Below are 22,825 nucleotides of genomic sequence, written 5' to 3'. Positions count from 1 at the left end.
GGGCTAATGTTTCTCGAATCTCTTATCTGGAATTACTAACTGCAACTCCTAATCCTGGGAACTTTTCTGACTCAATAGAGATAGTGAGGCACATATTCTAAAACAACACTTGGAACATTAACAAGACCTTACAGTTCTGAAGAGGGAAGTAAGGCATGCAGTCACAGAACAGGGGAAAAGCCTCAGGAATACACATGGTACCAATGTCGAGAGTAAACTCCCTGGACACCAAGCATAGAATTATTGGTAGGATCTGGCATGTTCCAAGAGGAAAAAAATACAATGTGGATGGAGAGATCCATCTTTGCCATACGTAGGAGCTTGTAATGGTAGAAAAAGTGTGGTATAGTGAGATGGGAAAAGAGCGTCTTATTAAAATCTGCCTTTTACAGAGAGATTGAGATGCGGGACCCTCTTGGAGAAAAGGGACCTGTATTAAAGCATATCTTGCAGATATGAAATAATTGTCTGGGTTTGAATATTATTGCCCTTAAAGCATTGTACCCTTGTCCATTACTTTTTAACGTTGTAACTGGAAGTCGCCGCCAGCTGACATCAGTGCTGCGAGAGCAGGATGCGTCTGGCTCGATATTTAGTTAAGCCTGCAAAAGTGCTGAATTTTCTATGTCTGGAATAAGGTTATGTAGGGGGTGGGAAGGTACATTTTGGGAAGCATAAAGGGGACCAATGATGGATTTCATAATGATTACAATGCATTCCTTAAATTATGATGTACTTCTTAAAGTCAAAATTAGATGCCAAAAATAAAACTGTTCATGCAACCCTGGTAAGAAAAACTCTTAATAGAGTATTTTATAATCAAGTATAAAGATGGCCTGGGCTACATGGGGTCACTTGAGGGCAATCCACTTGGTGGTCAGAAGTTTTCCTTGCACTGATGTCCCTTTCGACTTCAGGGCCTGAACTCGAGCCAAGACTGGACCCCGGCAATTAACTGTTGTGGATTTCTTGGTTCTCTGCTGGTAAGGGTCTCCAACCAGACTCCAGAGTCTTTTATTTCTCACAGCCCGATAATGTCCCCTGCCTTTCTATCCTGTCTCATAAGCAATCCTGCATTAGAAGAAGAGAGGGAGGACTGCCATGGGAAAACTGTGACAAGGGCACTCATTAACAGAAACTGTAATCTGCTTCCTGATCATCATTTATATGGGCCACCCCAAATGTACATTTTAGGCCTACCGTTAATGCTAGATAACATCCCTAAACTAATTTGAAAGAGATCTGGTTGGTAAGGCTTTAAAATTATTTGTCTTTCCTCTTTTTCATTTTAAAAGCACTACCTCCCACCTCCTTCCAGCCCCCTATTACACTCATGTCCCAGTGCTTCCAAGTTCATCCCAACCTTTGTAACCCCCCAAAACGAAAAACTTAAACAAACACATACATGTGCACATCCACACACACATACACACGCACACACACATACACATGTTCAATTTGTATTATCTGTATACTCACTTGAGTACCATCAAAAATGAGTCCCTCCACTCCCACACCCCTGTTCCCCCTTTTCCAGAAGCCATAAATTGTAGACAGATACCCTTCAGCATCCCCATCACACACTGCAAGAGTTCTCTTTGGTGACCTGCTGTCTATTACCTTTTTTGGGGGGGTGGGAGTAGGGGTTGTCACAGAAGCCTTTCATGTCCCATCCTCTCAAATGAGCACCCATAGCCTCCTCACTCTTCACAGTCAGCTGGAGAACAACAGATCACGGGTACTAGTGAAAGCACAGACCACGAGCATGGCCCCAGTTGTGGTAGGACCATGGATCCAGACATGGACTTTTGGCAGCAGGACAAGTCTGGACATCACCATGGCCGCAGTGGGCAGCAACCATCACCCTTTCTTAAGTGTGTCCTCAAGTTTCACGGTAACCGATCTAGGGCAATGTATCATTTCTAAGCTGTGCCCAGGCTCCTTTGCCTCAAAAGACAAACAAACATTTCCATTTTATCTTTGTGGGGTGGCAAGGCTAAGTAAGAAAAAGAGTGTCTTAGGTTTTAGGCAAAATATCAGAAAGCTTTCTGGTCTGATAAGAGAAGGTAGGTACCTTCTCCAGAGGCCAAAGTCCAGCTCAAAGAAAAAGAGTGGGATCCAATTCAAACCCCATTTGGCTTCACTAAAGCATCCTATCAAGTGATGGCCAACATTGCCCAGGAGAGCTGCAGCTCACAGCAGGGAATGAGGTTGCTCACTTCTAAACCCTGCCTTGAGATCTAGCACTAGGCCTGCTCAACCTCAAATAATTATTCTTCCTTGTTAACTGCCCAGATTTCCCTCTTTGGGATGGCAGGGGGAGCTTTTTTCACTTAACTAGCAAGGTATGCTAAAAGATCTCAGACTCCACATTGGCGTCATGATGTATTTAAAACAGAGCATTTGATAGTAAACATTTTGGCTCACTCAGAAGAGGCCTAACAGGATGGCTGGTTCAGAACTAGACTGTGCCACTAACTGAACTCATGACTTTAGGGTGGTGGCTTCACAAATGGTGGGCTCAGTTTTCTTCGATGTGAAAAGATGAGTCACAAACACCAACAGTGCTTCCCAAAATGGAGGCACAGGCCATCTGTATCTAGATTCCCAGGATGTTTGTCATCCTAAAGGTGTCCCAGAGAGCCACCCAAGAAATATGCCAATATCGGTTTCCATATTCACAAATAGTTCTATCTCCTTTGGGGATGAGTGACCATCTCAAGACAATGGCCTCTCCCTGGATGTCAAAACTTTGAAAAGTCAGTGTGAGGTTTCCAGCTCTCCTCCTGGGTAGGCTTCAAACCTGGCTTGGATAGGGGTGAGACAAGATTGTTTGTTCCTAGAGCATATACCACCAGCCTATCCCAGTTGATCCAAGGATCTAAAGACAAGCCAGTTTATGACACACAGGAAAAAAGAGAGAGTTTCCTGAAAAGTGACTCGTATGGCTTCCTGTTGACTCACACCAGTCCATGCTGATCCCTGCTTGTCCTACCTTCTTGGCTTACAGAATTCCAATTACACTCATTCAAACAATGTGTTCCATCCCAAGAGATGGGAGATAATTCCTCTACTTCTAGAGTTTTCAAATTCCAGCAAGCACCAGAATCACCTGGGGATCTTGGTTGAACACAGATCACTGATCTTCAAACCCTCCAAGAATATCCATGTCTAACACGTTTCTAGAAGGTAATGATGAAGACTGCTCAGGGACCACACATCAAGAGTCACTGGTCAAAGTCAATTCAATCGCCCTTTCTTGGATGCTTGCCTTCCTAACCTCTCTCATAGCTGGGAATGGTCAAGTGATCCATTTCTACCGGATGAGACAGAAAAAGAAAAAAACTAAGCCATACTTGTGCATGTGTGCACATCTGCCTACACATATACACACACAGTACATATGCAAACAATACAACAGAACTTATACCCTTCACAAATATTAACTCAGCATGTAACACAGACTTAATTGGAACTATGCAACTAAGAAACACCTGGATAACAGAAGAAACTTAGCTGACCTTGAGCAGGACTCGTAATAACCTTTTTAATAAATACCAAAGGCACACGCATGAAGAAAGTGGTCAATATGCTAGACTATGTGGAAAAAATCTGTTGTGCAAAAGATGTAGTTAGGAGAATAAAATGACAAGATACACAGAATATTTTCTAAAGTCACATCTAATAAAGTCACATCCAATAATCAAAATATTTAAAACTCAACAATTTAAAACAACTTAACTTAGATATGGGCCAAAGACATTAATAGAGCTCTATTAGCTGTCAGGTAAGCATGTGAGAATATATCCCACATCATATGCCGTTTGGGAACTGCAAATTGAAATAGGGAGCAACCACAACACACTGGTTGGAAAGTATGCAGACACCACCTAATGTTGTCAGGGAAGTGAGGCAACAGGAAGGGCAAACTCTCATTTGTTCTTTATAGAAGTGGAAAGTGGTAATGGTTTGGGAAAATGGGGGGGGGGGGTCTTAACATGAAGCATGCTCATAAATCCAGTGCTGAAGACAGAATGTCTACATTGCCTGCAGAAGATAAACTACTCCGGTGCCCAGGCCCTGTGACACAGTGACCTATTGCTCCCATAATTACGGAATGTAATATGGCTGGGCTTTAAAAAAGATTATGGTCACTGGCTTAATCTAATCTCTGAGTCTTCAAAAGCAGAGACCTTTCCCCCAGCTGGGCCAGAGTGGAAGTCGGGGCTATCCAAAGTATGAGGAGGATCCAGAGCATCCTTGGTTTTGAAGCTGGGAGGCGGGCGGGGCGGGGGGGGCATGTAATAAAGCATTTGGGCAAAACTGAGAAAATGGCTCTGTGGTAGCTTGAATGTAATTGGCCCCCATAATTTCACAGGAAGTGGCACTGTTAGGAGGTGTAGCTTTGTTGGAATAGATATAGCCTTGTTGGAGGAAGTGTGTCACTGTGGGTCAGGCTTTAAGGTTTCCTATGCCAAGTGTCTCAATAGACTTCTGTGGCCTGCATATCAAGATGTAACCAACACCACATCTGCCTGCATGCCGCCATGCTTCTTGTTATGAGAATAATGGACTGAACCTCTGAAATCACAATCGAGCCACCCAAATTAAATGTTTTCTTTATAAGAGTTGTTGTGATTATGGTGTCTCTTCATAACAATAAAAACCATAACTAAAACGGGTTGGTACCAGAGACTGGGGTATTGCTGTGGTAGACCTGACCGCGTTTTTGTTTGGAGGAAATTGGACTTTGGTACCTTGGCTTATAAAAGCAGTGGAATGCTTTAAGCACTACTTAATAGACCATACTAGTAGGAACATGGAAGACAGAGGTGCTAAGTTATTTGAACTCTTGGAGGCTCTCTCAAGAAGTTTCAGAGAAAAATTTTAGTATATGGCCTAGAGATTTTTTTTTGCAATATTTTGGTGAAGAAAGTGGCTGCCTTTTGTCCTTATCTGAAGAGTCTGCCTGAGGCTAAAGCGAAGAATTTTGGATTAAGTTTTGGATTAGTTTAATTGGCAGTGGAAATCTTGAAACAGCCTATTATAGACTCTGTCATGTGGTTTTTAGTGGTAACTCTAATGAAAATTTATAATGAAGAGGAGCAAGCTGAACAGGGTAAATTACAAAATGAAAATTTTGAGGAGGAACAAGCACCAGGAAGTGGAATAAAGCTAACTCCTGTGTTCAAGGAGATGAACAGATTAAGAAATAAAACAAAGGGAATGGTGATCTCAGGGCAAGATCCCACCCAGCTGTGTTTTCAACTTGTGAAAAGGAACTAAAGAAAAGCTTAGAGCTGGGTGTGGTGGGGCACACCTTTAATTCCAGCACTGGGAAGATGGGGGCTGGTAAATCTCTGAGTTTGAGGCAAGCCTAGTCCACAGAGCGTTTCATCACAGTCAAGCTTAGACAGTGAAGGACAGAACACTGGTAAAGATGTAACTGAATGAGGGAGCCATGTTTCAGCCCCAGGAAGCAGCAGAACTTGGCAGCTTTGGCCACATGGTTCTGACTTTAGAGTTAAGCACAGAAGAAAGGAGTTATGGAATTTGCCTCCATGCCCAAAGAAAGTCACTGAGGCCAGGCATGTGCCAGGGGTGTCCCTGAAAAGAGGCCCAGAGAAGTCATTGAGTGAGCTGTGGAGTTGAAACCTGGATTGCCTTGGAGGACCTAAAATGTGAGAGATGCCAGTGCTGTGGGATACCTGCCGAGGAGAGCCGCTAACTGGAGGTGGAAACCGCCGAAGAGAAAGAGTGTGCTCTGGTCAACAAAGCTGAATGGAGTTGGAGATTTGAAGAGCGTTTTGGCACCAGATATGGAGATGCAGAGTTTAGAGTTTGCCCTGCTGGTTTTAGGTCTTGCTTTGGTCCAGTATCTCCCCACTATGATCCCTTCCCTGTGATTTGGAATGGTAATGTATATCCTGTGCCTTTATATATTAGAAATATGTGATTTTCTTTTTTCTTTTTACTTTACAGTTAAGAGACTGTGTGAATCTCAGAAAAGACTTTGAACTTTGTACTTTTAAAATTTGTTGAGAATGTGATAGACTAAGGGGACTTTTGAAAAAGGACTAAATGTATTTTGCATGATGATATCATTACAAATTTATGGGGGCCAGGGAGTAAGATGTGGTAGTTTGAATGTAATTGGCCCTCATAATCTCATAGGGAGTGGCACTACTAGGGGTGTGGCTTTCTTGGAGTGGGAATGGTCTTCTTAGAGGAAGTGTGTCACTGTGGGAGCAGGCTTTGAGGATACAGCTGAGCATCTCAGTAGACTTCTTGTGGCCTGCATATCAAGATGTAACCAACACCACATATGCCTGCACGCTGCCATGCTCCCTGCCATGATGATAATGGACTGAACCTCTGAAATTGTAATTAACCCACCCCAATTAAATGTTTTCTTTATAAGAGTTGCTGTGGTCATGGTGCCTCTTCACAGCACACACACACACACACACACAAACACACACACACACAAAAAAAAAAAAAAACCTAAAGGCTCCTACTTTATAAGCCATAAAGGAAACGGTTTTCTGTCCTACAACCACAAAGAACCATGTTTGTATCTATTTCCTCCAGATGGAAACATTGCCTTGTGGGGGACGCAGAGAGGATCGCAACTCATGAAATTCCCAGTATTCGTGAGGACCCTGCTGAGGTTTAATAATCAGTAAGCAACTCCTGAGAAGGAGACTTGGTAGTCTAGCTACCCACAAACTGCACAGGGAGCTCCACTGTGCAACTTTTGTAAGTTATCACCCTTAGAGGTTTTAGTAATGCAGCTGCCTGAGTCACTCACGCTTCTGTAAGTAACCCTTCGTGCACGCTCCTGCAAGCAACCCCAAACTCAGCTAGGCTTAGATGGAATTATTGCTTTGGTTTGAAATTACTTTCTCCATCTAAGTTGAATAGAAAGAGTACCCACCCAAGGAAAAGTAATGAAGTAATTACCGTTTTCCGAATATGAATGCACTTGGAAGCAGATTCTCTCTCAAACCTGGAGCTTCATCTGGCCCAACACCTTGACTTTGGCCTTGTTGATACCCTGACCATGTAAGACATGTCTGCTCACCTTCCTGAATAACTTCCTGTCTTTGCAAGTGCTGCAAGAACCTGAATGGGCTATCAGCATAAAAGTGAAATGTGGAAAGGCTCAGGCTTGACCCCAGAGTCTACTGAAGGGCGTTCTGGAAACAACTCAAAAGAGAATAGCATGCTCCCACTGGTAGTCTAGACTGCATACAGGAGAGTGTACTCCCACTTTGGTCTGCAAGCAGTAAAATGATTGCAATCTCTCGCCTCGTGTAGAATACAATAACTAAATCTGCTCAGGGAGATTTAAAAGCTACAATCTAACCCTTTCTTCTCTGGTCAAGGAAACTGAAACCAAGAGAAGCCACAACAAAAAGGGAAAATGCCAAATCCATCATTTCTCCATGGGAATGCTCTAAGAACATTCCTGTTTCTTCTGAGTGTTCAGCCACCGCATCCCTTTTTCCCTAACTCAAAGGGCTGTGCCGATGGCTAAGAATCACCTCCGAAGAGTTCAAAACAGCCCTTTGTAGACAAAGTCGCTGTGTCTGGAGTTAAGAAGACCTAAACATTTGAGAAACTGAGCACCATGGTTTCCATGGTGACCGCTGAGGAGACAGGTGCACATTCTAATGAGGCTGGCTATTCAGCCAGCACCCAGGGAGCAAAGGCTGTGGGACATTCCAGAAAAATTCACATATACACAAATCTGAGTGAGTGGCTAGCCTGCCAGTGAGCTCTCCTCTCAGAAGGGACAGCAGCTCTGAGCTCTGTTTCTGGTCCTAGGCCAAGTTGCTGACAACCCCTTATTCCATTTAGCCATCACCAAAGCTTTCTAAAGTTGTTCTGGGCTCTGTCGCCTTTTGCTGATGAAGAAATGGAAGCAACTTCACAGGACTGTTGAGTTTTTGAATGTGACTATGACCCAGCTATGCATCTGATGAAGGACAGAATGACATCAAAATTAAGAGCACAGAAATGGCTAAGCTAACCACAAGTTTGATGAAATCAAATGACCAGGGATGAGTTAAAGGGCATTGGCAGCCTTAGACCCCTCACATCTATCGTACATGCCTGCTACAGAGGTCAAACTTATCACCATTAGCAAATAAACTCCTCAAGTCAATGTCCTGAAGAGGAAAATAGGTACTAAGATAATAGCAATGCTCCACGCCTCAGCATAAAGGAGAGAACTGGTGTCCTGTTGTTGAGGGAATGTTCAGCACTGAGAGGCAGAACAAGGAGGAGCCATGAAGCAAGAGACATGAAGCACAGAGCAGAGGACAGAGAAGTTCAGAATCCAGAATGCCCTGGAGACCCTGCAGGAATAAAACAAGTGTAGGGATTCTAACAATTAAACAATGGGTTTGTATTTCTCTACATTGTTTTAAAAACAGTAAAGAAACCATCTTCCATCTATTTCATTTGTTAAGTATTTGTTGTGCACACACACATACACATGCATATGTAAACATAACCCATTGTTGGAGGCTAATGTGATCTTTAAAGGCGAGGCCTTCAAAGGGCTCCTCCACCAATGACGTAATAGCCCTTACAAAAGAGTCATCCTCCAGTGTCAAACCCTTCTTCCTTTCCACACATCCACCACATGGGGCCTTAGCACCCTTCTCTCTAGAGGTCACAGTGACAATTGCACCTTGAAAAGGGAACGCAGCCTCTCACCAGGCACCTGAACCTAATCTTATACATCCACTCTCCAACCTGTGGGAAGTAAGTTTCTGATGTTTATGTGCCTTCCAGCCTCGGGCTTTTCATTAGAGCAACTTAAACAGACTAAGGCGTTGAGTATGCCTCACCTCTGTTGGGGATATCTGTGTTGGTAGCCCACACTTAACCTTCTTCGATTTTGTACTCACCACCACAAGTACTTATACCACCCACCACAAGGCAGGAAGTTATTCCAGAAAAAGACATTTAGCTACAGTCCTCTTTCTACCATTGGCCAAAAGATAAAATGCGGTCGTAGCATCCAGCTCTTTCATTTGGACAGAGCCCTTGCTGCTGCTTCTAAACTGTATTAGGCCAAAGCCAAGGAATCCGGTAACAAGGGTTTAAATTGGTGCAGTACTCACTCGGAAAACCTTTTCCACTCTTGCAATGCTTTTGCCAAAGATGGTTCCAAGTTGATCTCCAATTCCAGCCAATAAGAAACCAAAGAGCGGAATCCCAAAGATGGCATATAAAATACAAAAGATTTTGCCTCCTTCAGTGCTTGGAGCAATGTTCCCATACCCTGGGGAGAAAGAGTGGAGAGAAAAAGAGGGAAAGCAATGAGGTGGCAGAGAAAGTAGAGCATTGACCAAAGAATCCTAGAAATCATGTTCTCCAAAGCCCTTTACATTCCAAAGCGGTGCCCCTCGCTTCTTGCTATATAAATAGTCTCCATGTTTCTGAGAACTTAATATACTTAAGAAATGTGTGGTCAGCCTGAATTGCATTTCTATGGAAAGTGATACTTTTCTCTTAAGAAATATCACACATCATGGACACAAAAAGTTCCACCTTTGCCTCTGTAGACAAAAGCCCCTTCTTATAGTATCATCCCACAGACATCCCCTTTGCCTGGTCTCACTGTGTTCAACATCTGCTCCCGTAAAGCAATAGGTGTTGAACATTAAAGAAGAAATAGGGCCTACTACAAACTCAGATGGGACAAAAGGCTTGCTTTTCCCTAGCCCAGGAAACCTGATGAGTAAGCAAAGGCTCTGTGTCTCTTTCCCCCATTGACAGTGAAGTCTAGCTGTGCCCAATTCTCTTTACTAGAAATGGCACATAATCCCCAGCTCTTGTATCTCCACCCACTACCCTGCAGTCAGAACAATCAGAGCCAAATAAATGTTTGTGGATAGAATCGATGTTTGAACATGAAAGATTCCATCTATAGTCAGGCCAATTAAAATGAATTTCACAGAGTATAGTTATTTGAAAATATGAACATCTGCATTCTTAAGAGGATTGCCATTATGTAAGTAATTCAAGTATCATGAGTATTAGACTTTATAGCGCTTTGGAAGAAAATAACCCCTGTACGCTCATAGGGAGTGGCACTATTAAGAGGTGAGGCCTTGTCAGAGGAAGCGTGTCACTGGGAAGAGACTGTAAGGTCTCAGTTAAGCTAGGCTCATTGTGGTAAGTCTCTTCCTGCTGCCTGAGGATCCAGATATAGAACTCTCAGCTCCTTCTCCAGCACCGGCTGCCTGCAGGTCATGCTTCCTGCTATGATGATAATGGACTAAACCTCTGAAACTGTAAGCCAGCCCCAATTAGATGTTATCCTTTGTAAGAGTTGTTGTGGCCCTAGTGTCTCTTTACAGCAATAGAAACCCTAACTAAGACAGCCTTATTCCATACAAATGGGGCTTATAATATTAGTACAATTTACATAAGATGTAATTGATATTCATTTTCTTGACAGTTAGCATTACACACTTAAAAGAGCCAATTAACGTTCTCCCCAATTCAGACAGTTTAAGTGGGGCCTGGTTTTGAATCCATGCAATGGATGAGGTATTGGTCCATGGGACACATTAGAGAACATAGCAGAAAAGAACAAAGTTCTCAGCATGACCAGAAAAGAAAACACGTTCTTGGTTGTCCGTCATTCATGCTCCCATGGGCCTGCAGAGCTCGCTGTTAGACTCTGCTTGGGATGAGTCACGTGGCTATTTTCCTTAACAATTTTCTGTTCAGAATCATTCAAACCTCTTGCCACAACTTATTTAAATTTCCCTTTCCATTTCTTAGATGAGTGTACAGGCAAGACTTCCTAATCTTATTTTCTTTTGCTCACTATCATGTTGATTTAAATGTGCAACAAAGCTCCTGGGTCGTCTTCTCTAATGCTTTTAGGAGCTTACACAAACGATCTTGCCAAGCATACTCACCTAGATTAGTCTGATTTTCACGGACTTATCCTGTTAGAAAGAGAGCGAGCGTGCCCCTGCAGCCTCCCATCATAGGGGCTGGAGGTGAGCCTTGGAAACATTCTAGAAACTTGTAGAGACACTAACAATTTTAGCTTGGCTGTCTCGCGACAGCCTCATTTCGGGGAATACGGGTTTTCTTTTAGCCCGTCTCAGAAAGATATTGCAGACGTAGGCAAACTGAAGCCCTGACCCTGCTGAGTGTGCATTTCCTCATCCAGACAGTCTCTACACATGTCCTCAGTGTGCTCACAGACGATGCAGGCATCACCCTAGAAGCACCAGCGAAAAGCAAAGAGGTTTCATATCCACCTCATAACACCCCACTGTCCAATGGAATCTCTCCAAGACTTAGGGTATTGAAAACATTCAAGGAAAATGTGAACCAGAAGAGTATTTGGTGGTAGCCAATATTTCGCAGATTAGAATAGCAGAGTAAAATAAAATTGAAGTTCTTTAGTAAGGGTGTTAATAAGGCAAAATTCAAATATGTATGCATGCATGTATGTATGTATGTCTGTATTAATGTATACAGTTGACACAATGTGTGTGTGTGTGTGTGTGTGTGTGTGTTTGTACCTTAAGCTGCATTAGCTCAATGACTTAAGAGAATCCATGATCATGCCGGCTGGGTGGTAAATGCGGTGCTTCTTAGGCAGCAAAATACCATTGAGGCTGAGAAATAGAGCAGTTCACCTGCTGCTCAAAAAAAACTAAATTGGCACACTGGAAGCAGACATAGGGAGAGCAAAGGCAGTCTGGAAGTCCCTCTACCAACCAGACTTCTGACTCTAAGCAAAGGATGTCCAGCTGAACAGGAACACTGAGAAGCAACGAGGCTGTTGTAGCAGAGGACCAGATGGGTCTTGGTTCTGATCACCCCTGAGTAGAAAGCATCTCAAAGTCCTTAAAGAAAAAGCTACTGTTTAAAGTCGTGATCCTGAGACACAAAGAACTTTCCACATGCTTCTTAGGTGCCCAGATTAGATCTTTGCCACACCATGACTGTGGAAGCCACCTGTCCACACCTGCATGGATGTTCTATTGTATGCAGGAGCTGTGCAAGTCAAACAGGACCTCACACTCAGAAAGGTCCTGTGTTGAGGGCAAAAGAGTCTTTTTGCACAGGGATAAGCACCAGGGAAATTAGGAAAAGCTAAACACATAACATCTCTTCAGTAGAATGAGGTATATAGCTGTTCCTCCTAGAATGCTGGGAATGGTTGGAGTTGACAACCTGGTGATTCTTGGTTGTCTGATGAGCCAGGCTCTGACCTTATTTCCTACAATTTATACTTTACTTATTCCAAACTTAAATCTTGAACATGACTTCCATTCCACAAAACTCATCCTTAGGAGTGGTGTCACTTGAACTTTACAGCTAGGTGACTTCTATGTTATCTTAGGGTCAGGCCAATCCTGACACCCATGGGCATTATGTTTACCTCAGTTCTTCTTCCTAGACCTTAAATCTTGGGCACTATATCAGAATCAACAGAACTTGTCTTTGAGAAAAAAAAGCAACATCTACTTTGCAAAGAATCTCAAGGTAAACACATCTTAAATTTATTACTTACTTGGGACTGAGTTAATTGTTATCATAAAACATCTTTCCAAAATTGTTCTGTGCTTAAATACGGCTAAAGTAAATGATCTGGCATCAGACTCTTGAAGTCTTGGACTAGCAACAGCTACCTAAATCAGATTGAACTGAGATTCATTCTTCTCTTGCCCGTATTATTTCCCTGACAGCTATAAACCCTAAGAGACCTTCCATAGTCCTGTGTTTGTTTAAATGTTCTGACACTACCATGTTGATATTCTTAATTACTTTTCAATAATGAAACATGTGTTTCCATTCTGTACCAAGCCCTGCTAGTCCTGGCAGGTGACACTAGGTGAATGACAGAAGACTCCACTGCTTATTAACTGTGACCTAATGGGTAAGTCAATTAATTTTTCCAGGTCTGATTCTTACCATTAGTAATAATGTGATCTTTCCTGCCTTTCTGGAAATGATGGTCCATGGGAAAGCATCCACACACAAGAGCGAACATCATCCCTCCAGCTTACAAAAGCTAGTTGCTGTGGGTCTACCAGCAGAGGCAATAATCAAAGGCAAGAGGGGCTTCTCATATCAGAATCAGATATGAAGAAATAAATAGTTGCAAGGCACCTTTGATCCAGATCAGTCTTTTTTCTGGTTTGGACGGGTTCCTAAATGTATTTACTTTGCTGAATGACTATTCCCAGATGCCCAGAGGAGACCAGTTCCAGGAGCCCCTGCAGATAACAGAGTTCAAGGATATCCTATTCTCTTAAATAAACACCATATTTGCATATAAACCTAAACACTTCCTCCCATATAATCTAAACTACTTACAATAGCTAATGCAATGTAAATGTTATGTAAATTGCTGTTAGACTGTATTGTTGAAGGGATGATGAGATGGAAAAACAGTACAGTGTGCATACATTTTTTCATTTGAATATTTTCAGTCCATAATTGGTGGACTCTATGATATGAAAACACAGATACAGAGGGCTAATGATACAAGCATAATCTCTATATATCAGCACGCAAAAGGCTCTTTTGAGAAGTATATTGATACTGAGTAATAGGGTCACTTTTCAGAAAAGGCCTTTCGTACATACGTAACCTCATGCTGCTCAATAGAGTCATGAGGAAAGGCCTGCAAAGTTCTGTGCCCTTTGACAGAGCAAAGGACTTTTCCCTTCTTTGGGCCTTTCCCAAGGAAACAACCTACTTCCTGCATAAAGGTTTGCACTGTGGTGTTAAGAGGGTCACAAAAGTAGAAACATCTTAATCCCTCCACAACATGTGACTACAGTATGGACAGTGAGCCCAAGGGGGCCATCGAAGACGGGCTTTGCAGCGAACTCCAGAGCTCTAACATTGCTAATAAGGGAAGCGTGAACAGTATTAGCTTGCAAACTCTATGATCTGGAGCCAGCAGACCAGGATATGAACTGCCGGTTAATGAGATAAAGCTTCCTGGGATAACTGCTCCTCTTGCCCGACTCTGGGAGAGTGGGCAACTTCTCAGAAGCAGCTGAAGAATGACCAGCCCTGAGATTACTTGCAAACCTCTTTGCAAGTCTTGAAACGAACTTACCATAAGTACTTGGCTTTTTTTGGCAGTTTGTTTTCTTACCTCATTCTTACTTACATTGCATCAAGCCATTTCATTTTAAGTGATCTAGCTGTCTGGCTTTGTTATGACACTATGGAATTAAAGTTTACTCAGCTAAATAGTACTCAACTTAGAATTCATTATGTCTTAGTTAAGAGAAAGAAAGGGAAAAGTTGTGTAGAACAAGGACCCAGCCTGCTGTAATCTTCGAGTGGTGGGTTATATTTTTGTTTGGTTTTGTTTTCATCCTTGCTTTGTAGTGGTTGCCTGCTGGTAGCCAGCATCTTTGTGATTTGGAATACGGGAGTGATCCTATATACAACTGCTTAGACACAGTGGCCAGCCTCTTTCCGCAGAGGTAGCAACCTCTCAAATAGCCAAGATGAGGACACATGAACCCAGGGGCTCATCTAACAGGGCAGCTCGGCCCAAGGATGGCAGCTACAGTAGCCAGAAGAATCAGTCACTGGTCATGGGGTCAAAAGATACTTATGGACCCTCTATGAACTCTCTTCTGTCTGTGTACATTGGTTAGAAATGTCTAGATTATAGAAAATCCAATGTAGACTAGCTTAAACCTAAACAAAGGGAAATCCCTCTGACTCTGGAAAAATAGAAAATTTAATGTTTCTTAGTACTTTCGCCAGTAGCTCCATTCAGAGCTCACAGGCCGTGAGCAGGATCCACTTACCTCTAGCCCTTTCCTTACCCCAGCAGGGTTAGCTCAAGTTTAGACAGAGCAACCTGCCAAGGGAGGACAGTGAGGTGCAGGGGCTTGGCTCTTCCTTCTCTGGGTTTGCCACCAGGGAGGAAGTAAGGAAGCCATTTCCTCTAAAGTTCAAGCAAAATCCCCAGAAGTTCTCGTTGGCCATCTTTGAACTGGCTATTCTGGCCACAGACTGAATTGCTTTACATAGATATTGTCATTCGTCTCCAGAGCTAGGGCTCATGAGTGGAAAGGGAAGATTGTAGATACTGTTGTTAGGACAAAGATGAATTTAAAAAATTTATGAGTGATGGGTGGTCAGAACACTAAGTGAGTGTCAATAAATACCATTAGTGCTTTTCTGAAAGTCATACCGATACTTCAGAGTCCACCATGGATCCTGTCAATATCTCAGATAAAACTCTGATTTAGCAATTTCATACAGGAAATGAATAGGGTTTTTCAACCTATCATATGTAATATCCCCTAAAATCTCATGCATCCAATACCGGCACTTGAGAGCATTTTCCAAAGTGTACCTTTTGAAATGGCCAAGACTTTCTCAAATTTAATTCTTTTACAAATCCTCTTAAAAGGCATGATGCCTTTCTTCATTCTCATAACCAGACTGCCAAACACATTCTAACATGACGTCATTCTTCTATGATGGATGACTACAGTGTCCTTGGATTGGCTAAAGTTCATAGCACATGAGGATCCAGGCCACACGCTTTCTCTGTTGGGTGTAGGGAGTCTGTGAACTCCAATGGCCTAACCTGATTTGGAGGTCATAAAGGCTTCTAGGTGCAGACCTACATGTGTAATGGACACTTGGACCTCTGACAACAGTTGATGTTAATGAGTTTAAGAACTGCAGATGTAAAATAGCTTGTCATCTAATTAGATTAGAGAGTTGGTGGTTAATTTTAGTTTACTTGACTGGATTATGACTACTCAGAAAAGCATTATTACGGATGTGTCTGTAAAAATGTTTCTAGATGCCGGGCGGTGGTGGCACACGCCTTTAATCCCAGCACTCGGGAGGCAGAGGCAGGTGGATCTCTGTGAGTTCGAGGCCAGCCTGGTCTACAAAGCGAGTTCCAGGACAGGCTCCAAAGCTACAGAGAAACCCTGTCTCGAAAAACCAAAAAAAAAAAAAAAAATGTTTCTAGATGTTTCCACAGGGCATTGTCATGTGAGTTGATGGACTAAGTGTGGAAGATCCATCCTCAGTGTGGGCAGGATCATTGGCTGAGGGCATTATAGAACTAAAAGGGGAAGCCATAGAAAAGATGTCTATCATCTATCTATCTATCTATCTATCTATCTATCTATCTATCTATCTATCTATATCTCTCTCTGCCTGTCTCTCTCACATAAGCATGTACAACTCAGAAACATTTTTGCTTCTCCTACTCTTTGACATCAGAATTCCAACCTCTCTGACCTGTAGTCAACAGGATTTATACCACTGGCCTTGTGGATTTTCAGCCCTTTGGCCTCATTCTAAGAATTATACCATCAATATCCCTGGATCTGAAACCTTTGAATTCAAATTAAACCATCCAAAAGCACCACATGGCTTCTTCCATTGCAAGTAGCTTGCCAAATGGACTTGTCTTGAGATCCTGATTGCAGAAGACAATTCCTCTGCCCCATGTCTATGCACATATCACTTAAAGCTGACAAATCACATGCTAGAAGCCAACTAATCGTATTAAGGCAAACACTGAACAGATGGTGTCAGCTAAAATTGTGTGGTGGAGAAAGATGGGAAAGGGAAATGTCACTACTCATAATCAGGATCTGTGCATACTGGCTAATCAAGGTTATTATATACTATTATAAAATAACTGCTAAGACAAAATTCACAGTACCTGAGTATCAGAAAACAAAAGGTTCATAAAAATAAGACTGACACTGTTGCAGAAAGGCAGTAATGATGGTTTATATGAGGGTAAGTTGCTAGAGCATGTGCAAGGGTCTGCTCCAGGCAAATACCCAGGTTTTTATGTAGTCAAACTATCCTAGGAAGACAGAAACAAGGAGGTGAACCGGGAAGGAAGGAGACCAACGCTTCCGCTTGCACAGTGGGAAGCTCAAAAACAATCCCTAAAACTGAAAATTCTAGAAGTAGCAGTACCAGTTTGATATATAAGACCCCAGAGGTAGGCACTGAAACCATCAGACAAAAAGATGGAAGTTATTTTCTCCGGAACAATAAAAAAACTGAAGAGGGAGAAAGGGTGTTTTGTTTCCCCATACCCAACTTTGTAGAATGTTTTCATCCCGCTGTATGAATTCTACCAAGAAGTACCATCTTTACAATGGAATCTGAGCACAACAGAGCAATCTGAGTTCAACTGGTCAGGCTGCGCCTTCTCCCGTTGCCTTGGCATTAGGTTCCTTCCGTTGAAATGCTCTTCACTCGGAAACCTCCACCCTGCTCTGGTTTTCTTACTGAAAGCAGCCCCAACAGCTGTGTTCACTGGACCAAGTAGGGAGAATCTGGTACTACCGTTTAAGAAGACGAATTCTGTCTGCCCATCGCTCAGAAGGGTCTGCAGAGGAAAAGATCTTGGTAAATGGTTGGATACCTATGGTCGTGATGACTGTTCCAGCGAAGAAAAAGGCACTGCCGAGGTCCCAGTGGCTGCTGCTGTTGGAAGAGTCCCCTACTGGGCTGACTCCTGCGTTGTCAGCATCGAGCGCGTGCTGCAAAGAGAGGGGAAAGCACACGTAAGCATCTGAGAAGTTGCCGTACTGCTCAAGAACCCGCGAGGAGCTAGACACTGCCGGTGCAGCGGAAAAACGGACAGGCTTCGAGTGGCATACCATACAGCCGTGAAAATCAGAAGATGACTTTTAAGCGGGAGAAACGTCTAAGATTTAGAGTACTTACATAAAACTTTACATAAGTTTAAATAAGATTTACAGGCATAGGTGGCCTCAATGATATGAAATGCACACACACTGCTGTGTGTCCAGATAGATATCTAGCAGAGCGTTCACCCAAGGTGGTCATACCTGGAAAGGCAGGCTATAGGTTTCTTTTTCACTCACCCTTTTTTTGTATTGTTAAAGTGTTTTCCACTGAGTTTCTTCCAATAGCAGAGGAGTTTAAAACTCAGGCACCAGGTTAGATCAGCTTGGTTCTGCCTCTTATTAATACCAGAATCTTAGATACTTTACCTCAACCTCTCAAAGCCAAATTAATTTGCTTGTAAACTGAAGGTGAGATCTTCCCTTGCTATAAGGAATTTTTATTTTGGGGTTTTTTTTGGGGGGTGGGGGTTCTCCATAGCCTTGGAGCCTGTCCTGGAACTAGCTCTTGTAGACTAGGTTGGCCTCGAACTCACAGAGATCAGCCTGCCTCTGCCCCTCGCGTGCTGGGATTAAAGGTGTGCACCACCATCACCCAGTAACATAGCTATATATAAGGATTTAATGAGGTGGCCCCTTTAATATTCTCAGCCCATGACTGTCTTTGTTAGGATTTACCATAGACAGCCGTGTGATTCAGGAACATGGCTGTTCAATGTATAAACATCATAAAGTGGACCAACACAAACAAAAATTACTATGATATCAATAAGTTTCCTAGGACCACCATCATGTTCGTGGCCCATTTTTGACTGCACTGCTATGCAGTACATGGCTGTAGCATCAGTTCCCTAGGTGTCATTGTGGTGCTCACCCTCACCTATATTGTATTACACTATTGAAATTGAAATTGTATTTGGGGGAGAAGGGGTGTGCAGGCACCACAGGGCACAGATGGAGTGCAGAGAACAGCCTGAGGGAGTCAGGTCTCTCCTTCCAGCTTACAGGTTCTTCTGAAAGAACACAGATGATCAGGATTGGCAGGAAGCCCCTATTACCCCAGGAACCCCCTCACCAGTCCTGTTCTCGTTTTATTAATCAGCCTGAACCGACTCCTTAGTGACCACTGGAATCCCATACTCTGTCTCAGTATGGCCACTACCTCCTCTACAGTGATGACCCAGCCTCATCCACCCGCAATGGAACTGTCCCCAGTCCATGGGGTGCTGCTCCCTCACTCCGTCGTGTCTTTGATTACACTCTGCCACAAACTATGCCCACCACCCAGGTCTAATTCGGGTCCTGCTTCTCCCCAGTGCCTCAATCTACATATTAAAGCTCCACAACTGCGCCCTTCCCGAGTTTATGCTTGTGCACCAATTCAACATAACCCTAAAATTCATCCCCGGCTTTAGCATGAGCAGAGGAAGATAAATCCTCTCAGGGGCCCTTCCTGGGCTGGCCCTGCCGTCCTGTTTCAGGTTGGCTGCAAAGGAGTAGATATCATGCATCCCAGGCACCTGCAGTCCACAACTGTGAACTGTAACAAGAAGCCTTCCACCTAGGAGCTTCCAGGAGGAGGTGACGGAGGCATGAGCTGCTTAGAGAGATTGAGACTCCACATTCTGGGCGAAGTTGGAACTGCCCAGTGTAGAGAGGGTAAGGCATAAATAATGAGACACATTTCTGTGTCCTCAACAGTGCCCATTAAGCTTGGCTCAGACTCATAGTGGTTGTCACACATTGGAGGACAACTGGAAAGTCCTTATTCTCTTCAGTATGAATGTTTGATGAGATCAGTCAAGCTTTCTAGGACAGGGATAAGTGACCTGTTCTATAAATCACCACACGATGAATATTTTATTTAGCCTTGGCGGGTTACATAGAGTTTCTGTTGTTTATTTTTTTTCTTTCTGTCCTTTTATAAATAACTGCTTAAATATGCAAAAATACCTTTGCTACTTCAGAGGCGGTATGAAAACAAGCTGTCGAATAGATTTTGCATGCAAATACGACTGGCTAGGTGACAGGGTAAAGACAGTCTCTAAGTCTTTAGTCCTCCTTGCCCCTAAGGATATGAAGCATTATGAAGGGTAGAGCTAGCGATGGTTTCTGACATAAACGCAGGCACCCCAGAATTTAGCAGCAGCTGCATGGGCTGTGCACAGATGTTTCTGTCAATGGCTTGAATCAGCACTGGGCAACAGGACTACTTATTAACCCGGCGCTGCATTCTGATCTACTGAGCACTGGTACACGTACACATGGGTGTGCACGTATGTGTGGCAGCCAGAGGTCACCGTTGAGTGTCATCCGCTATCGCTCACCAGCTTCTCTTAGAAATGAGATCTCTCACAGAGCCTGGAGGTCACCAACTGTCTAGACCAGCTGGTCAGTAAGCTCTGGGATCCATCTGTCTCCCCTTCCTCAATACAGATATTGCACATGCAAGCCATCCCACCTGGTCGCTATGTGGATGCTGTGGTCCTCATACTCACATCTCAGGCTCTCTGTCAACTAAGCCATCTCCCAGCCTCTACTCTGTTTTTGAGGAAGATAGGTGAGGGAGTTCTTCTCAGTGCTAAAACCTCACTTTCCTCGTGCTGTATGAGAGCTATCCAACCAGGTCAGTCTTAACCGACTCTTAGATCCATCCTCACTACCTATCCACCTCTGAAGACGCCACTCACAGGTGATACCTCCAGACAGTTCTAGGCCTCAGTCACTCGGGCTTCAAATCACACCACCAATACTTAACATTTCCATAAAACCTGAAAGAGGGTTTATGTTCATCCGAGTCTCGCAGTGCTGAGAATTTCCCACAAACATCATAAATAAGCCGAGTGCCACACATAAAATACAGATTTGCAAGAAAGACAAATGGAAGTGATTATTGCTGCATTGAAAGATCTGAAGTAAGATGCCTTTTCAAGATTCACTTTTTTTGAATAATGCAGTTAATGGATATTTAATGTTTTTGCATGCAACCTTCAAAAGAAGCGTTTATCAACTGAAAGGGAAGGAAACTAACACTCTTCAAGCACTGGCATTGAGCCAGGCACACAAGAAGTACCACCAAGTTTACTTTCTCCCCAAATCCCAATAGGGTGGTTTCATTCCCACTTCAGCAATGCTGCAGCAGGCGTGGGAAAGTCAACTAATACATCACAGATTGCAAAGCCGGGAAGCAGAGAAAGTCAGCTAATACATCTAGGGTCGCAAAGCCAGAAAGGAGAGAAGCCTTGACCCAAACCCTGTCTAGCCCAAAGAGGATGGTTTGGCTCAATTCTCTACACACGATACCCAGAATTCACTCCTCTTCCAACCTCATGACCACACGAAGATCAAGCATGGCCATTGTCCTAGCATGTAGGCAGGAGGGACCTCACAGCGGTCAGTAGCTGGGTACTTGCTAGGAGCACCTCCATCTGATAGTTTCCTATCTGTCAAGTAAATGTCCTTCTTTCCCCTAAATCATATATAAAGTGGGCAATGTACCCGAATGCCCAGGGAAGCCGTTCTAAGGAAATTGTATAAAAGGGTTGCTTTGGGCCCATTGATATTCTAGTCAAAAACCACTAGGAGCAAGACTTGGAAATAGAAAGAAGGTGAAAATATACTTTCCAGTGAACCCCCCAACTCTTGGTAAGGTTTTTAGATACTCGATTCTATGTAAAATTAAAATGACTGGGTGGGCGGTGGTGGCACACATCTTTAATTCCAGAACCCAAGAGGCAAAGGCAGGTGGAACTCTATGAGTTTGAGGCCAGCCTTGTCAGCAAAGAGAGGTCTAGAACATCCATGGCTACATAGAGAAGCCCTGCCTTGAAAAACCAAAACAAAGCAAAACAAAAATAATAAATAAGATTAAAATGACCAGTAAACCTGGTTAAAACTGTTACCACTTGAATTTGGAGGATCAACTCTTTAAAGTGTAGCTGATAAAAAATACTGCATTTCTGAGGTACCATGTAAGGCTTTAGTATATACTATACTTTGTGTAATGTTCAAATACAGTAAACATACTTATACCCCCAAAATATTATCATTTACTTATAGTGAAACTACTTAAAATTTAACTATCATTTTTAAACTATATATAATAGAGACATTGTTTTTAACTAAATAGCAATAATTCTAAATGAGTCTATGGTTTTAAAATTAATTTGTATTTAAAATTAATTTTATTTAAAGTTAACTTTATTAATTTTTAAAGTACTATCCAGTGATTTTAATGGTCTGAGCTCAAGTAAACATTGTATAATTAAATGAATTTTTAATGCTTTTATTATCTTTGTATTCATACCACAAAAGTCAAGCTAAAGCTGGGTGTGGAAGGATGCATCTTTAATACCAAAACATAGGAAACCGAGTCAGAAAGAACAGGAGTGTAAGGCTACACATAGAGTTCTAGGCTAACCTGGGCTTCGTGACACTGTCTCAAGACAAAAAGGGGGGAGGGAGATAAGAAAGTCCAGATCGTGAACATTTGCGCAATGACACAACTGTACTGTGTACATTGAGTTTAAAAGACGTTACATGGGGCTGGGGCGACAGCTCAGAGGTAAAGCACTTGTCTCACTGTTTAAGGCTTTAGCTATATTCAACTCCAGAACCTCCAAAAAAAATAAATAAAGTTGTATGTGGTGAAAATTCAACCAATATTTACATCAATTTGGGTCACAACCCCTGACTTAGTGGGCATGTTCTGTTCACCTACAAATTCAACCACAATCAAGTCCAAGAGGTCTTAGAGTAACAGATGGTAAGGGATGGATAGATGATAGATGGTTGGGAAATGAGGTACTGAGAAATGAGAGATAGATAGATCATAGGAAATGGGTAGGCGACAGGTATGCTATTGATAGATGGCTCATAAATAGATAGACAGCTGGATGGATGGATGGATGGATGGATGGATGGATGGATGGATGGATGGATGGATGGGGAGGGAGAGAGAAAGAGAGAGACTACATATAAGAAGACATTACTTTGTATTCTAATTCCACTCTTTGTTGACGTTCCTGTTTGGCCCCTGAGTTGGAATTCTAGCAACAACCCAGCTGCCTAGCAAGCGACTCAAGAGGGCTCACTACAGCAAGTGTTGAAATGAATGAACAAGCTAAGGTAAGGGACATAAGCACACAAACTTT

The 22,825-nt window shown here is 42.9% G+C and overlaps 1 protein-coding gene across 2 annotated transcripts in view; it reads right to left on the bottom strand.

Moving 5' to 3' along the window:
* Kcnk10 (potassium two pore domain channel subfamily K member 10) overlaps positions 1-22,825 on the bottom strand; it is a 131,128-nt gene that overhangs the window by 41,589 nt on the left and 66,714 nt on the right. For both annotated transcript variants that reach the window (XM_057782469.1, XM_057782468.1), the window contains exons 3-4: positions 17,447-17,564; positions 9,138-9,298 (exon numbers count right to left, since the gene is read on the bottom strand). In XM_057782469.1, the coding sequence (XP_057638452.1) occupies positions 9,138-9,298; positions 17,447-17,564 (279 nt within the window). The remainder of the gene's footprint in view (positions 1-9,137; positions 9,299-17,446; positions 17,565-22,825) is intronic.

The sequence above is a fragment of the Chionomys nivalis genome, chromosome 10 (genome assembly GCF_950005125.1).
Source record: "Chionomys nivalis chromosome 10, mChiNiv1.1, whole genome shotgun sequence".
Lineage (NCBI taxonomy): Eukaryota > Metazoa > Chordata > Mammalia > Rodentia > Cricetidae > Chionomys > Chionomys nivalis.
The sequence above is the reverse complement of the archived record's forward strand: the minus strand, read 5'-3'. Positions and strand labels throughout refer to the sequence as shown.